Source organism: Protomyctophum parallelum (genome assembly GCF_964188405.1).
Source record: "Protomyctophum parallelum genome assembly, chromosome: 1".
Classification (NCBI taxonomy): domain Eukaryota; kingdom Metazoa; phylum Chordata; class Actinopteri; order Myctophiformes; family Myctophidae; genus Protomyctophum; species Protomyctophum parallelum.
Genome location: NC_139697.1, coordinates 51,435,541 through 51,454,103, shown reverse-complemented (window position 1 = coordinate 51,454,103; position 18,563 = coordinate 51,435,541). Strand labels below are relative to the sequence as shown.

At 41.2% G+C, this 18,563-nt stretch overlaps 1 protein-coding gene across 1 annotated transcript; it reads right to left on the bottom strand.

Moving 5' to 3' along the window:
• Positions 1-776: 776 nt before the first annotated feature.
• LOC310875365 (extended synaptotagmin-2-like) lies at positions 777-17,699 on the bottom strand (the record flags this gene model as incomplete). The annotated part of the gene is given in 21 exon segments (XM_083788570.1): positions 777-816; positions 1,747-1,796; positions 2,279-2,384; positions 3,178-3,309; positions 3,468-3,566; positions 3,821-4,179; positions 4,852-5,001; positions 5,308-5,394; positions 7,498-7,507; positions 10,023-10,105; positions 11,092-11,265; positions 11,396-11,516; positions 12,143-12,198; positions 12,305-12,394; positions 13,084-13,122; positions 13,126-13,138; positions 13,140-13,148; positions 14,380-14,456; positions 14,755-14,889; positions 15,916-15,957; positions 17,271-17,699. Coding segments are annotated over 21 exon segments (2,301 nt in total).
• Positions 17,700-18,563: the final 864 nt, after the last annotated feature.

Sequence of the window (18,563 nt, the reverse complement as noted above, 5' to 3'; positions counted from 1 at the left end):
TCATATGTCCTTGTAGGTTATCTATTGTGTTGGCCAGGCCAACCCATCCCGTATGTAGGAGCTGGTAGATCTGCTATTTTCGGTGGGCAAAAAAAGGTGACAGCTCTGGAACGCAGGGTCGCCTGGGGACGGCGAAGGCGGGCGCATGGGCCGTTCCCCGGGCACGATGCGCGCGGAAAAAGGCCTGCTGGAACCCCAGAGAACCACTCAGGCTCGCTTGGAGACGGCGGAGAGCTCGGCGCACGTGCCGGGCGCCGGGCATATAACTAAGTCAACCTATTACGTCGCAAACGGGTAGATATAGCCGCGACGAGTCACGTTCTGCAGCGACGAGTCCAGCTCACGCCAGAACGGATTCTTTACGTTGCGACGGAAAATAACAGTCAACATATTACGACGCAAACGGGTAGATATAGCTGCGACGAGTCCGTTCTGACGGGACGAATTGATATTATACGTTGCGACTGAAAATAATAGGTCGCGACTTATAAAAGCATAAAAAGACCTCATTACACAGAATTACACAAGGATTCTGTTTTTGAGGAGTTGCACAAAACACCTTAATCAGAATAACCCAAATAAACTCTTATGACAATTAAGACAATGTGCACTTTGTCCAATGACCATTTCCACCCGTGTATTTGTTCAGTGATACGTCAATTATTTAGTATCGCTTTTGCACAAACTAACCCCATTGGCTTGCATTTTGCTGCATTGAGACTGGGAAGCAAATCCTTTATACTGCTGAGAGCAGATATGCTGCCGTGCTTCTTCCTCTAGTTTGACTTCTTCAGGTCGGGTAGTGTGAGCTCGTACCTTTAGAAGAGAAAGAGGTGATATTGATATTGACAGCCCTAACCACTTTAGACTGTCATTATAGATGCATCTATCCTTACCCCTTATCCCTAAACTAATTTGCCATTTTTTACTATTTTGAAAAACATATTAAAATAGTTCAAATAGCTGATCTACAAGCTCACAACGTGTCGATGTAGATCGGCTAGTTGAACTATTTTAAAATGTTTTTCAAGATAATAAAATATGGCAAAGAAGTTTAGGGATAAAAGTGAAGATAGGGCCATACATTTTATTTAACAGGGCATAAGTCGTTAAACAACATACAGTAACACAAGTTTCCTTTTATATTTTTGATTCATTGTTGTACTGACAAATGTTTCTTGTGATCTAATTTTAGGATCCTGGAAACCTCCATGGAGTTCCAGATGGGTTTACCATTATACTGTAGGGAAGATGAATGCCAGTACAATTACAATTACAGTATTTAAAAAGTCAATGTAGTATGTTACATTTCGGCCAATAACAACTTCTTACTACTATCCTAATTACATACGATGATGCTGAAAACTTTGATGAACTGGTACATGCACACACTTTTACACGCTTTATCCAGATAGCAGGCAAATCCAGATGTTTCTCAAATACAATCTTTAGGACTGACTGACTGACTGTCCATGTACACACTGTCATTTGCAAGTGATCAGATTGGATTTGTGTTTTCAGAAATTGTTGACTTATCTGCAGTAGTTGTTATGGAAACATGGTAGCAACACAGAGGTGTGAGTAACTAAGCCTACCTACAAAGCAGCTAAGAATGGAGATCTGTCATCTCGCCCATCAAGTCATGCCATATTACTCTCTAGTTGGGGTGCAGAACTCATTCACAGACTTACAGATAATCTTGCTAAATCTTTAAAGAATCTGGGGAAATAAAAAAAGTCCCCTTACCACTGTGTGAAACCTTTCTCCAGATCAAGCTGGGAAAGATCTATCAGTACCTGTGGATAGAAAGAAATCTGCTACTGTGACTGAAAAATGAATGAAGCAAATAAAGAATAAAACTAGAAAGGTGCAAATCTGTAAAATTGCAAGTGTGTTTGCTGATGATGTATAATTGACCCACAAGTCGGGCAATTACTATAGTCTGGCACCAGACTAAATAAAAGAAGAAAAATAATTCTCCCCAGGGGGAATATGTATTGTAGATAGATATTTTACATTATTTTCCAACATGTCAATAAATACTAAACATTTCTAGGCACGCACGTAATGTAAACTATCTAGAAATGTATATTCCCCCTGGGGAGCATTCTTTTTCTTTAGTCTGGTGTAATTGCCTGACTTGTGGGTCAATACTCAATACCCCATTATACATCATCAGCAACCACACTTGTAATTTGCGCACACGCACGCGCACACGCACACGCACACACACACACACACACACACACACACACACACACACACACTCTCACTCTACCTGGCCAATCTCCTTCCTCTCTCGTGTGTGGAACATCCTGTTGTTTTTCACTGACACGTCCACCTTTCTGGTGGCAGCTTCTTGAAGGGACACATCAAATTCAAACCTGTGGGAAAACGGGTTTGGGAAAATAAATGGGGGAATGAAATGCAAAACCCCCAGCTCCTCAGTATCCAGCAATAATCCTTGTATAGTTTCTGTTTCTGTTCATGGTGGCATCTTGTTCTTGTAATAGTGTCTGCTCAACAATTTGACGAAGCCCTTCATCCGTATATTCTGGTTCAAACCGATACGGCGCAGCACCATATTCAAAGCCTTCTGAAATATCAACGTCTTCAAAGTATTCCGCCATTGATCTTTGAAGGAATAGGCCAAAACAAAGGCTGTTATAATGCAAAATACGTCCGTATAGTGAAATAAAAGTCACTAAATACAGCAAAAAAAGAGGGGAAGGACACGATGCGGAATAAAAGCTTATAAAAGAGTACAAACGACTTTGTCTGCTAAAATGTAATGCAAATTAGGCTATCTTTTGTTGTTTTTCCGCCCCCTCTCTTTGAAATTAGAGTGGGCAAGCTCTAAACTGACTGGTCCACGGCCCACGTGGCCCAATGGACCCTACGCCGGTGACAGGCGCTCCAGATAAACTCATAGAAAAAAAAGCAACAAGCCGTGCGAGACGAGAGTTCCAGACGAGACTTCAAGAGTACGAACCAGCTTCCCCAAAACAACACAATGGCAACACATGTGGGACAGAAACAGTGTGAACTAACAACACACATTCAAAGTTGCTTAAAAAACAGAAATGCACATTAATTTCTCATATCTTCAGTAGACTTGAGTTTGTCTCAGGTAAAATTACCCATGAACAAATAGTGAGCAGCATGTATTTGACTTACTTTTCATTGAAGACTGGATTGACCGTCCTCCTCTTGACCTGGGTCTTCAAGCAGTGTCTCCAGGTCTGGTCAGGGAGCAGGTAGAGACGAACGTAAGAATCTGTGCCATTCTCACTCCAGGGAAACAGATTCCTGTAGGAACAAGACTAGGTATAATTATATGGACTGGATCATTTTAAATATGCAAGATGAGTGCATGAGAAAGCATCCAGTCAACACTAGTGTGAACTTGTAAAAATATACACAACACAATATATATATACACAACAGATGTGTTGTTTCTGGATTACCTGCAGGAGTTGACCAAGACGATGAGCTTTTTCCTCAGGACAGCGTAGCGTACGGTCAACTGGATCTCCCCAAAGGACCCTTGATGGTTCATAATGGCCCTTCAATTTTCAAAACAATACATTTTTCTCACTTGAGTGTCCAAACTTCAAAGTTACCAAACAATGTCATAGACAAACGATATTTGGTTGTGAAACACACACGCACAAACACACACAAGATCAAGAACCTTCTCTTCTCTGTGTCCACTTATCTGTTACCTCGCTCTATCCTCTCAAAAAAAAGGGAGAATGGGAATCCTCTCAGATCGTACAAAGCAGGTCTTGAAAGGCCAGCAAAAGAGCAACAGACTCACTCTGGATAGGGATGACCTTCCGAAAGGTCCAAGCGGGATGAGGCGATGGAGTTCTCCGACAGCAGGCTGTGGGAGTCGTACCGCCGCATGCGCGCCGGCGTGGCCGGAGCTGTTCGATGCCCGTTGGAGGCCGCAAAGGAATCATGGCGACGGGAAACGTAGTTGCTCTGAAGGCCGTCGGTGGTATCACCCATCAGAGATGGAGATAGAGAGGCTTTGGCAGGAATAGCAGAGGTGGAAGGAGGAGGAGATGAGGGAGAAGACAGGGGAGGAGTAGTGGGGGAGGTGTTGGCACCTGGGTTGGCCTCCACCTCATGTGACTTCGGCGGTGGAGGAGGATCCCTCTCAAGGGTTAGAATCTAGGTTGGGATTGAGGACATGGCTACTGTCAATGACAGAAACATTTTGTAGTGCTAATGCTATATGACAAATCACACCCGTGTGAGGTGAGGAGCGCTCTTATCATCATACATCATCTCATTCCAGCCAATCACAATTTGCGTCCTCACCTTTGTCTTCAATGTTTGTGTTTACACAATGTCTGTGTTTACACAAACACTCAAAGCTGACCATTCATTGTCAATGGCATTCAATGTTTGTGTTTACACAAACCCTCAAAGCTGGACAGGAGAGGCTAGCGCCCCTCAAAAATGGGAACTGATTGACCTTTTTTCAGTATTCCACACTAAACGCCCTAACCACTTAAACCCTATACACCATGTCCATATTGTCTAGATATTGTCTACTTCGCCATAAACAGTGAACAAGTACAATGCCCCTGCGGGTATCAGCGATATTTTTGAAAAATCGAGGAACGACTGACATAGAAACATAGCTTTTTCAGAAAACCGTCAGGATGTAGAAGACAAAATGGGTTAAGAACAGGTGGACCAGCAGAACCTCACAAACATTACAAACTGAGGTCCATGTGTTGTGTTGTGACCATGATGTACTTGGTTTGTTTGTTTGTGTATGTAATGTAATTGCATCTGTCTATACATGAAGTATAGTAATGTAGTGAGTGTGTTCACCCTGAGAGAAACCTTCATCTTGATCTGACTGCTTGCCCCAGAATGTTCCAGCATGAAGCACTGATCCAGCACCATGTCTGAAGCATTGAGGAGACGGTAGAGGGATAAGTTGAGAGTTCCCAGCACTGTCTTCTTCTCATGTGCCTTGACCTGGGGACAGAGAACACAGCAAATGATGCACAAAATTAAACTCTTTCCTGTATGCATGAGAGAATGATTTATTATCAAGAGAATGAATGGAAGTATGTTCTCTTTTCTATCCCTCCTTAGTCCTTAAGATATCATCAGGTACCTATATGGCAATTGTGGTTTCATATATTGCAGATGGCTACATTGCAAGCAGAAACCTTAGACGCATTTGGGGGAAAGTATAGTCACACACTGTGTGACCCTGTGTGTCAGTGACGATAATCTGGAAGAGACATGTCATGAGGCATGCCGGGTTCAGTAGCACACCTTAACACAGAGATGTTGGTTCTTCATGCTGTGCACAAAGAAAGTGAAGCCCTCTTCCCACACTGGGTCTTTAGATCCATATGCAACCTGTAGGAGAAGAGGTTTGTTAACAAGCTATACAGTAGTATATTCATATTGGAGTACAACTACAAAACAATTGTCTCAGAGAAGATCAGTGAAAATAAGGTAAAAAATGCATTACAGTAATTAAATGTAATAGTCACTTAATTCTTCAATGCTTTCAAACTGCAGCAGGGACATCTATTGACAAAAAGGCTAGTGATAAAATACGTTAAACTAAGAACTAGGGAAATGAAATATCTTCATTTATTAATTCAGCTTGTCATTTAGATAGTAGCCGATTGCATTTTATTTAGACAGATTGCTGTGTTTGATGATCTTGCACTTTGTACTGTATGTCACTCTGGATAAGCGCATCGGCTAAATCTAAATTGTATTTATGTAGAGATGAGTACCCTGCTTTTTTGGACTTGTCCGTCAATGTAGAATTCCACATAAGAGTTAGGATTAGCATGCCTCTTTGTGAGCTGAAAATAGAATTCAAACGAGATTAGATTGATACATTTCTAATACAGAAGGCCAATTCTCTACACAGTAACAAAACTGTAGTCAGAATTTGACACAGAAAACCTTGATGAATATAATAAGACTAAGAGTGAGTGCTATGTCCTGGTACCTGGCACCATGAACATTAGTGTACTATTAAAATATGTAAAGTAGTTAAACAAGATTTACATTTGACTTCCCATCTTACAAATTATTTGTATATAAATTCATAAACATCCATTTGCTGCTATGGTGTATCCTCCTTGCTTCCAGGTACTTGGCACAAGGAACCACCAACGCCCAACATGCTGGAATGTTGGGAGTTTGCCTACATGAATGCAATTCCCCTGCAGGAATGCAATTCCCTTTCATTTTGCATGGAGGGAGGCAGCATTCCACTCCTAACACTTACCAAAACCAAAACCGCCGGCTGGCACATGTAAAACACATGTCAGGGTTGGCAGAGAGATAAAGAGAGGGATGTTACACAACCCATCCGCAGAAAGCACGCTGGCTGGCTTTTACTTACTACTACTACTACTACTACTACTACTACTACTACTAAAGAAAAACATATCCTCTGTGTAAAAACAGGTAGGTGGTGTAATAATTAATACTTCTGATTACAGTCTATACATGAAACCATCACATCCACATTCCCCACACCCTGAACACACAGGGATCTTGCCATGAAGTGGGGTGTGACTATGTCGCTCCTATGCCAGCAAAATGTGGAACACCCAACCAACCAAGTAGTCTTCTGTGCTGGAAATACATTGGACTAATTTGGACTAAAACTGAGATCTGTGACCACTTCATGTGTAATAACTGTATGTGCATGTATGTCATGTACTGTATGTGCAATGTGCATAGAGTATATTATAAGTGTGCAAAGATTTAAATTCACATTCACTTTTGTCTAGTACTCTAATACATCTCAAGTAAGTAAGGAAACACAGTTTAGACACAGCATCGGGAGATGAATGCTACTGCGTGTTGGTTGCATTTCCTTTGCAACCATTCTTAGCCAGCAGAGGGCATGAAGAGGGAAAGTGGGACAGACAGTTCATGTGAGGACATACTGTTGATGTGGGTTGTTTCAGAACATACCCGGGTCAAACAGACGATTAAACCATTTTATTTTGTATTAATTAAGAAGAACATTGAAGGTAAGCTGTCAGTTACAGGAATAAGGTTCTCCATTGAACTCAATATATTACTTTGAATGGTGTCACCATTCCCGATATATAATCAGCAGACTGCCCAAAAGACCCTTTCATGTCATTTGAGCTTCTGAAGCTTATGTTCTGCATATTTCTGTGGGCTGTGAAACTCTAACCCTGAATAACCAGGTAAAGAAAGCAAAAAACACCAGAAGTAACAACACACCCGTGGCTAGGCCAATATGTGACGAGGCTACACCCATATGGCCCTGCAAGCTAAACTAAAGCCTAGTCCCCAACAGTACTAGTGTCTGTACTGCACGTCACTTGTTATGCATGTGTGAGTTTGTGCATGAGGGGGAGTGTGCAACCTTCCCAATTAATAACAAACTGATATACCAAAGTCTTACCCTGGATTCCTTTGAATGTTTCCCATGCTTTTCGTTGTGGCAGAACTCACTGTCATCTTTCTAGACACAAATAAAAGCATATTATTAGCAGTAATCACAAACAGTCAATGGACAATAACACGTCTTTATTTACAGCAATAACGTCATGTAAGACACACTTACTGGAATGTTTGACGCAGTGTCCAAATACACTGCCAGCATTGCACAGGCAAAACCATCGTTAGTCTAGAAGAGTGTTTAGGAAACAGGAAACATAATCTTACTGAGGTCAGGAATAAGCTTTAGGCATAACAAGAAGGCAGATCTGTAAATCACAGCGACTACTGGCCAATCACAGCACGCCCTTAACAGGTCTTGCTCAAACTAGCAGTACTAACCTCTATGGTACTAACACTACTCGCAGTCCAGTATGATCCCCAACACTGCTCAGAGCAGAGAGCGGGGACTCATAACCAGATTAAGAAGACAGGCCATAGGGGCACGGTGGCACAGTTGGTAGTGCTGTCGCCTCACAGCTAGAAGGTCCTGGGTTCGATTCCCGCTGGGGACGCTGTGGGCACTGGTGGCGTGTTCCCTCCTCTGCATCATCAGTGCCCATACCCGAGGCGGGGCGATAGGGCCTTTCTGTGTGGAGTTTGCATGTTCTCCCCGTGTCCCCTAGGGTAGATACCCTCACAAATTTTCTATTTACCTTGTATACGGACGACTGTGTCAGCTCACACCCAAATCAATTTGTTATCAAGTTCTCCGATGACACTGTGATACTTAGTCTGCTGAAGAGTGATAATAACATCCTCAGCCATACAGAGGGAGTAGACAAGTTTATAGAGTGGTGTGATCTACACCATCTGAAAATAAATGTAAACAAAACAGAGGAGGTCATAGTGGACCCCAGGTCCATAGGAGACCACAGTATAATTAGTGTCCATGACCATAACATCAAACAGGTCCCCTCATATAAATATCTGGGAGTACAGATCGATGAGGACCTGAGCTGGCACACGCATGTTACAACACTGTGTTCTAAGATACACCAACGTCTACACTTTCTCAGAAGACTTAGGCTTTTTGGAGTCAGTAGAAATATCATGTTGACCTTTTACAGAGCTAGTATACAGTCAATCCTAAGATACGGTATATCCAGCTGGTTTGGCAATCTAACTGTGAAATACAAGTCTCAAGTAAATAGGCTAGCAAACATGGCTGGGAAGATCATGGGCATGTCCACCCCACCCATCACTCCCCAGGCCATCTTTGAACAAGCAGTGGTGAGACAGGCTCGGAATATTGTTTCTGACCCCATGCATGTACTGTACCGAGAGTACGAGCTGATGCCATCCGGTAGGAGGTATAGAACTCCACGATGTGTATATAATAGATTTAAACACTCTTTTGTTCCCCTGTCAACTAAAATGCTCAATCAGGGATTGCCGAATGCACTTTAATGACTATAGTTGCACTTTATCAAGGGAATGTGTGCAATATCTCTGTTTCGTGTATGTTGGTGTTTCATGGTGTTTTTTCTTTTTCGTATGTGAACATGTCTGTTATTTGTATGCAGCTGTGACTCTGTCTCCAAGACAAATTTATCCCAAGGGAGACAAATAAAGATAACCTTGAACCCTTGAACAAAAACATGCCGTAATCCTGGTCTCTAAAACTACCTCCCCCTGGCCAGCCGGGGCGCCTGATGGAGGGGAAAGGAACTGGTCGGAATAACGTGTCCCTTCCACACGCTACGTCTGCCCGGGGAAATTCCCCTCTGTCAGGTGAAAAGAAGCAGCTTGGACTCCTCATGCATAGAAGGAGGCATGAGGTCAGTCCGCTGCCCCCCCCCAGGTTGGCAGAGGAAGTGTAGCGCCCAGGATTACATTAGATAATTGGCACTGGGTGAAAAAGAAAACTGGGTTACAAAATCGTGGGATAAAAAATGTAAGTAAAAAAAAAAAATAAGACAGGCCATAATGGTGTGAATGTGAAGTTTGATCAGAGAATCATGAGGGAAAATGACATTACCTCGTTCAACAGGCTTTGGTCTGTCTGCAGAGAGAGCCACTGGAGTTTCAGATGAACATAGCCTCTCTGGACATGATCTAGAGAGAACCACTGCAGAACGAATATCCATTTAAGATATGCAAAAAGAGAGCCAATAGTGTTCTGGTTATTATTTTTAAAAGTTCAGATATTTTGTATTAAGAATACTGTAGCTTCACCTCGTCAATTTGTTTGTATCGCTTCACTTCTCCAACGTCCAGGTGATACCTGTTGAGTAAGCCCATTCATAATGACAGGTGAACTGTTACTACCAAATACAGGAGGGGTTTTCTACATAATGACAATGGAATTTAGATATGAGTTGTCACTTGTCAGTGACAGAAAGGTGTGTTAAATTGATTTCTGATGCTCAGTTTATTTCAAACGGCAAGCTGTTTTCAAATAGTTAAATATATTTGTGAGATTACACTACACATTTCAACACAATGCATGCAGCATCTTAAGACTGCAACAAACTCAATTATGCGTATACATAAATGGGTGTTGATGCACCCATGTACACATTAGGAGGTTTCGTTACCTCCCAAGGAAGTCATCTATGAATGTGTCCTTGGAAAAGAGCTCTATCTCCAGCACCTGGCCTGGGATCTCGTGGACCACAAACTACACACATAATAGAAGTTGTTGGTGGATAGGATGGTTTACATAGTGTAACAAGCAGAGTCCAGAATCATCACTCTGTGTATTTTATATTATCATTCATTCTTACATACCTCAGCATTTGAAAATGTGGGATATGGGGTTTTAATAATTTGACAGGTCGCATATTGTAAATGCATGCATGGGGTGTCTCTAAAACAATGATGATGATAGTAATGATGTTTAGAATTAGAATTACAGCACACACCATACAGTGGCAATGGCTCAGGCCGTTTGTTCCCTGGCTTTTTATTAAAGTGTCCTTGAGCAAGACACTGACTGAACCCTTCATTTCTCCAGATGAGGGTGTGTGAATGTGAACAAATACGTTTACGTGTTTGGATAAAGGCAATATACGGTAGATATGCAGTGTATTGGGAAATTTGTCAAATTACTAATATCATTATTTATTTACCGGTAATTTACTAAAGCCTTTCATGCTGCCATTTGTTATGCTGTATTATGGCAACTCTACTTAGGGTGTGAGTAAACACTTGAAGGCCTGTCTTTGAATCAGCTGTGAAGCCTTTGTTCAAGATAATTTTCAAAGAACTGTAAATGACTCAATAATTTACTTTACCCCATCTTGCTCCAGCAATTGGAGGGCATTATTGAGTCATGTGACCCTTTGGTGTCTTTGTCATGGCAACCCTGGCACTGGCTTGGGAGAGAAACGTATACTGTAACTGTAAGGAAGACACTGGGAAAAGACATATGGAAAACCTATTTTTGGAGAGCTTGGAGGGACAGCACGGGCACGGTAAGAGAAGAACAGAGAGCAGGCCGTCCTGGGCTTTGTGGAAAGACCATTTTAAATGCCTGTTCCCAGTTTTTATGCTGTTGTATTCAACAGCATAAAACAAATGTCAGCTTCACCTCGACAGGATGTAAATATATGGCCATTATATCTTAAAAAATACCAGAGTAGGTTTTCTCCTTTGACAATATACCTCGTACACTTCATTCCAGTGTGGGTCCAGGTTCTCTTTGACCGTCTTGCTTTTGAACTGTTTGTTGCTGCATGTGACGACTGCATAAGAATCAGACTTTCCCTTTACCAAGCCCATCATGTATGTATTGGCCATCAGGTCCGTGGCCTCCAGTAGATGGACTCTCAACACTCCCTGGGGAACAGAGTACAGTACATTAATCAAAATGAACATGCACCCCATGAAACAAAACTATAACAATTAAAAATATAACCTGTTAAAAATCCAAGTTTCATTTAGGCAGAAGTTGGGTTGTGTTACTTACGCGAGGCATTGGGAACCTCATCTGGTCCACTTTGACCTGGTCTATAAGGGGGATACACATGCGGTTGGGCAGCACCATCATAGATGCAATGACGTCCATGATGGCTCTTTCAGAGAGTAGACTGGCAGGGGACAGATTACGTCAAAAAGGTAATTAATAGCAGAACGTAGAGACCATGAGACCAACATACATCCTGTTTTTACGGCATAGCACTTTTTAAGGAATTTATTAGATTTGTTTGTTTGTTTTCAAACTGATAAAATTATTAAAGATTAATGAAATATAAATTATATACAGTAGGAAAACAATATGGGATTTTTACTAAAATCGTGACCCATAAGAATTTGTCCGTGACCCACAGTGGGTTGGGACCTTAGAGTATATATGAATAGAGGTGGCATCCGAGTTCTCCTTCCATCCACTTGCATTAAGTTGCTCAAAAGCGCATGAGGCGATTTCACTCCTCCTTCCGGGTAGGAACACAGTGCATTCTGGGATGGATTTGCCCCAAACACATGAACGCGCTGCCGTTGAACGTGCACGAACGCGCACGAACGTGCTGCCGTCGTGAACGTGCACAATGATAGTCAACGGACAAACACGTTCATGTGTCTGGGTCCACGCTGCAATACCAAATTCGGCCACTATGTACATTTCGCCTCAGGGTTTCCTCTGGGTGCCGTCTCTATTCATATATACTCTAACATTGGGACCCACTAAATAATAATGGTTTCAATGGTAGCAAACCTGAAAGGGAAAGTGTCTAGGAGGTTGGTCATGCCTGTCCAGTTGATGTGCAGGGTCTGGAAAATCATTCAGTCACCTTTTAATTAAGCTAAATGAATACAGTAACAGTACCATTCTTAACAACAATGAATGATTATAGGAATACAATGCATGCACACTCACTGGACGACGAATGAAAAAGAATGTGACTCCTCCCACCAGAGGGGCTTCACCAATGAGAGGCTCCAGAATGACCCTCAGCATCCCTTGAAACTGGAAGCATTTAGAAGTTTCATTTTGTGACTCAATGCCTCTTAAATCCAAACCACACCAATGGGTGTTGCAAGCAACCATTGAATTGAACCAATTTAATTACTTGCACCGATGTACAACAGGACATATCACACCGCTGGGACGAATGCTAATACCGGTTTGTTGCGTCTCAACCCATATCATCATCATTATCTCCAATTTCAGGTAAGTACTGCACAAATTGAATACAGTAGAGTTACCATCTTTAATGAGACATGCTCAGATATTCATACATATTCCACTTGTGGTCCAATGCCATGAAGAGAAGAGCTGTATTGTATAGGTCAACTATGGTATAGTCATCCAATGATCCAAGTGATATTTGTAACACCAAAGACTTCATAATACTGTACACTCAAAACATACAACATATTGCTTACATCCAGATTGATAGTGCCCTTTATGATTTAAAATCTGTTGTATCCCTGTTGGTATCTCTTTTCATGAGACTTTACTTTTGTAAGATGTTTTTCTCTTCTTCTTTTTTGTACTGTGAATATAATATGTTGATAATGTATAATGTCTTGGACTATCTGACATTAAGGCATCAGCTAATGAAGAACTGTATAAATAAACAAATACAAGGGAAAAGTAACTTCTAGGAATAAACTAAAGCAACTCAGCAACAGACAGAAAAATAAGATGTCCACCTGAAGACCTTTGACCCCAGCTGTGATTGGTGGCTTCACTTATGTGTCAATGTCTACCATCATAACTGCAAAGAAAATACAGTAATCTTTATTAAGCATCATATGTCTGTACAAACAAACAAGCATTTGTGACAGTATGTCTAGTAGTCGTATTCAGATAAATATTTCATTCCGACCTAGAGGCTGGAACGCCTGGAAGTAGGGGAGAGCCGCCAAGGATGTAACATTTTGCACGTTTCATTTTTTTACTCAGAGATCCGTTTATCTACACATGTAATATTTTCAGGCAACGGACCTACACATGTCTGCTACCATAAACCACTTCAAGTTATTTTTTTGATAAAACAGATCGGGAGTTATTAAACCGAACGTGGACGCTGTTTCAGTGTTACATTTGCTGCGCATATCGGATTAATTGTAACGACATGCATGATAAATGTAACAACGCTAAAAAACACCATTAAACATATCGTTTTCAGCTTAAAGCAATTATATTTCATTAAAGCAACTCCTTAGCATTGTTTTCATACCATGGATGTGATAAGAAAATGTATCAAAAATAAGGGAAATATTAAATTGTATCGTGTGTACCAGTTTGGGCTTTTTTTTTTTTTTTGGTCAGTTCAGTGGGGAAATACATTGATTAAACAAACGTTTGATTTATTGAGTTGTACAATGTTATACAACCCTAAACTAATTTTAGAATACACTACACAATACAATACAAATTTAGAACATATAATATTGGCCAATATGTCAAATATGTAAATATTACATATAATGGTATTTAATGGAAAGCGGACCATTTGTAACATGTTACAAATGGCCCACTTTTGCAAGTTGTTCTTTGCCGTTGCTTACAGACCAGAATGAACGTGAATTCCGTCTAAACACGATGCAAACTAATGAAGAACATAAGCATGAAGACATCCATGTGGATTTTTATTCACCAACATCAAAGAAAAAAATTGTAGCACACATATACTCCAGGTGTAAAATTATACGCCTTTTGAAAAAAGTCAGTTTTTCGCCAATAACTCCCCGTAGGATGAAGGTAAACACTTCAAACTTCCTGGGCTGCTGTACACATACTGACGCGATGGCGTCATGGTGGCGTTGACCAATCAAGAGATAACGTCCATGTTACAACCGTGAAGCGTTACAATCGTGGCGGCTCTCCCCTATTGATGGATTTGACACGGAAGACATCAAGAGATACAATTGACACCGATGACAACAATGACATTAAAACACCACCAGCAGATATTAACTTTAATGCCGTCACGTGTTACTCACCATATATGTATGTCCAGAATCACCTCACGTTTATCCACTTCATCAGTGAACACTTTTATCCCAGTTATTCTGAGAGGCTGAAATGAGGAAGACATCGTATAAATACTTAGGATACAAAAACTATGTACATCATTACTACTGTAGAGTAATCATGTGATTCACAAGGTGGGAGTTTGTTAGTAGCAATAGTAGGCAAGCATTGTCAGATTATTTTCCTGTTAGAACGGATGTTGGAATGTAAAGCAAAATAATGGCCTGAAGGGCTCTAACAGCAGGTACTGCAGGCTCTGACTGCTAGGTACTATACATAAATAAACAAACAAACACATTTTGAACATATATCGCAAAAAAACCTCATTTGAGATGCCAACTCACAATGTGTCCAAAATAAACCTTGGTGAAGGTGAACGTTTTAAGAGCAGGGCTACACAGTCTGATGGCTGGCTGGATCTTTTCTTTAAGGAGCTTCTCCATAAATATTCCAAAGAAGGGCCAAGCCTGCTCCACCACCTGGCAACACAGTATCAAAAAACACTTTGTTTGAAATAGACACTCATGCTTTCTGTCCATGAAATCTGTATCGGGAACTCAGTCAGTAAAGAGAAGGAGACAGTCAATTGAGGCAAAGAAGCGTTTTAAAGATTGAGTAATTATTATTGAGGTACCATCAAGGAGAACACACAACTTACATTCAATGTATCCACAATTGACATGTAATGGAAACCCATAGCCGTGTGTCACACCACACATGTGAAAAGACAGTGTAGATATACTCAAGAGAAGGTCCAACCCCTAGCCCATTCATGAGAAAGTCTAAGGCAATCAGAACTATAATAAGAGAGAAGAAAACACAGTAAACCACAGCTGTGTTTTCCAGCTGCCTTGAGGTGCTTCTTAACCCATTCTGACCTGAGATCAGATTCATAACGAGGTTTCCGCTGGACACACACTGGTCTGATCAACCCATTCTGACCTGAGATCAGATTCTAAAAATGTCAGTCGCTCTTCAATTTTTCGAAAATAGCAGACCTACAAGCTCGTATCGCGCCACTCGGTGGCGCGATATGAGCTTGTAGATCTGCTATTTTTCAATAGATAAAGCATAACATGATGCTGACACCAAAATGGGTGCCCGATCAGAATGGGTTAAATGTTTAACCCCAAATTCCTTGACATTTCCAAGGTGTGATTTGGGCTGGGAGGAGGAGTAGGACTAATGCCCTATACGTCCTCTCTGGGGGGGGGGGGGGGGGGGGTACTACCTGTGAGTGGGGAGTGTTGGCTGATGAATGAATATCAACATCCTAATACATCCTGATACTGGGGGGTCAAATTATGACAGGCAATTCTTGCTGTCAAAATATGACCTGAGCCTGGCTGGCTAATCCTTCAATTACAAAATTGAAATAGTCTAATCCGCATTTTCAACACTTTTACACGTGGGTTATGAATTATCACTAAAGGCAGGAAAATATTCTGCAAACACCAACTGTAAGAGCATAGAATGAGGTTGGTCAGCGTAATGTTTTACTGTACCTTGTTGAGCCACTGGACTTTCTCAACATCAGGAAAATGGACCTGTGGCAAACAGGAAGAGACAGATCATAGTACAGTACATTACTGTATATGCTATGTAAGAGAGGGATTCCTTTTTCCAGGTACTGACTGACAGTGAGGTTACAGTACATGACTTGCATCATTGTGAATATGATAGTGATAATTATGATGGTGATGGGATTTGTTTTAAATCAATTACCATGAAGTGAGATCTATGATATGTTCCTTCAATAATAGTTTTGATCAGTAATTAACAGTTAGTTACCATCACATCCATTATACAAAAGTTACAGTGACTTATCGCTACTACAGCGAACAAACAAATGGAAATGGAAAGATTGGCAGCATTACAAATGGTATCAAATGAAATAAATTAAATCAACAATTTCAGAAACTTGAAAAGGTAAAGAAAATTGGAATCTGTGTTGGAAGTTGGAACCGTTACCACAGCGCCCCGATTCCAGTATAGTTAAAGATGGATGGGGAAAAATGTAGTGTGCCAGTTATAACAGTAATTGCTATGGAGGGCTTACCTAGGCTTCTCTGGAGTTTTAAAGCTATGGACGGCAACACAATTTGTCCCATCATTTACCAATATGCAGCATCTGATGCAAGTAGCATATTCTTTATGCAATTAGTGTTTGCATAATGTGTCTTGGATGTTAGAGGAAAAGTGAGAGTAATAGTCTGCAAACTACACTGTGTAGGCTATAGTTTTACTATTAAAATGAAATAATAGAGCTCTCCTTAAAAATAATAATTTAATAATTTTACATTGCTTCCTTTCATGTTAGAAGCCATGAAGGGTTTGGTGCCATTTGTAAATAATATAGTGCCATAGTGGTATTTCTTAATTGTAAATTGATGACATTTAAAAGTTGTGCAAAGACGACTTAACTAGCTTCAAGAAATAATATGCAGCCAAATTGATACACAAGACAGTCCTACAATAGGCAACAGGACATTTTACTAAATTTGCATTTATCTTTCTCTCAGAGATGATCGTATGGAGGGGAGGGAGAGCGATGCTCTCTCAATCTCAGTCAAATGTGTATGTGTGTACTGTGAAATCTGTGAATCATGTGTGCTTTGGATTGGACAAATCTAGTCTCGATCTTCTCATGAATCATTCACAAAATAGGCTAGGTGTGGTAACTGTGGTTAGTAAGTGTGTTTATGATGTGTATGATTAGTGTATGATGAGGTGACACAATCCAAACAATATGGGAAACTACGGTGAGAGAGAGATTATGTAGTAATTGTAGTCTGAATATCAGAAGAAGTGTATACTCAATACATTTTAACAGCTAAATCCCTCTATACATATTACATACCCATGATGCCATTTTCAACTTCTGCTTCAACTCCTTGTGGATAACGTGCGTCTCATTATCCACGAAGTCTATGGCGGTTCCGATCCGGACTTCTTTCCACTGGCGATTCTTCTTCCACCAGGTGACCATCATCATGCACAGCAGAACCCAGCTGACACTGAGCCCCAGATACCCTGTCAGATACACGGGATAAAACACGAGCACCGCGTTCCCAAGGTACAGCAGGCATTCCATGAGGATCTGATTGACCGCCGACGGGGTCCACTTATTCCCTTGGATCATGGCAGAGCCGAACCCCCCGAACCCCCCCGAGCCGTACCGTCCCTCAACCGGACCACTTGGATCCATGTGTCCGGTGGATGACAGCGGGTCCGAACTGTGTCCAGGTCCAGTGCGCTCCGCCGCCAAAGATGCGTCGCGCCGTCGCATTCCAGAGATGTTTACTCAATTTCAATTCAATCCAATTCAATTCAAAGGGCTTTATTGGCATGAGAAAACATACGTTTACATTGCCAAAGCAGAAAGAACAATACAACAATACAGCAATACAATCAATACAAAAATTATGTACATTTGAAGGTCAGAATCTTCAATAGATCAAATTCTATGTACCCAGGTCACTCGATGCAGGTATAGTGCAGGAATATACACAATGCTTAGTCTTTAGGGTGGTTGTGTTCCATTTGATATCCTTCTCCTATCACAGCAACTCACAAATCTTGCTGCTGTGTTTGCACATTGTTGTACTTCGCCCAGCAGATATGGGATTTTTTTGTCGTTGGTCATGTTTTCAAAATCTCTGTGTGTGGTTGTAATCAGTGGGAAGTATGTGTCTCTGATGTCTTGGTACAATGGACAGATGGTTAGGAAGTGTAGCTCGGTTTCCACTTCATTTTGTGTGCAGTGAGTGCATAGTCTGTCTTCTCTCGGGATACACGTCTGCCTATGACGGCCTTTCTCGATCGCGAGACTGTGCTCACTGAGTCTGTACCTAGTTAAGATTTTTCTTTGTTTTGGGTCGGTCACGGTGCTCAGGTATTCTGCCACTGTGTATTCTCTGTTTAGGGCCAGATAGCATTCTAGTTTACTCTGCTTTTGTGTTGCTTCTTTCCAATGTGTCAGATAGTTTTCCTTTTGCTGTTTTATAATTTGGTTTAGTCCAATGGGTTTTCTATCTCGTGGCTCTGTTTGTGTTTGTGCCCGGAGTTCCAGGGCCAGGTGGCTGAGGGGGCATCTCTCTAGAGTTTCACTGTGTGTGAGTGCCTTGTTATGGAGTGCATCTAGGTCACTTTC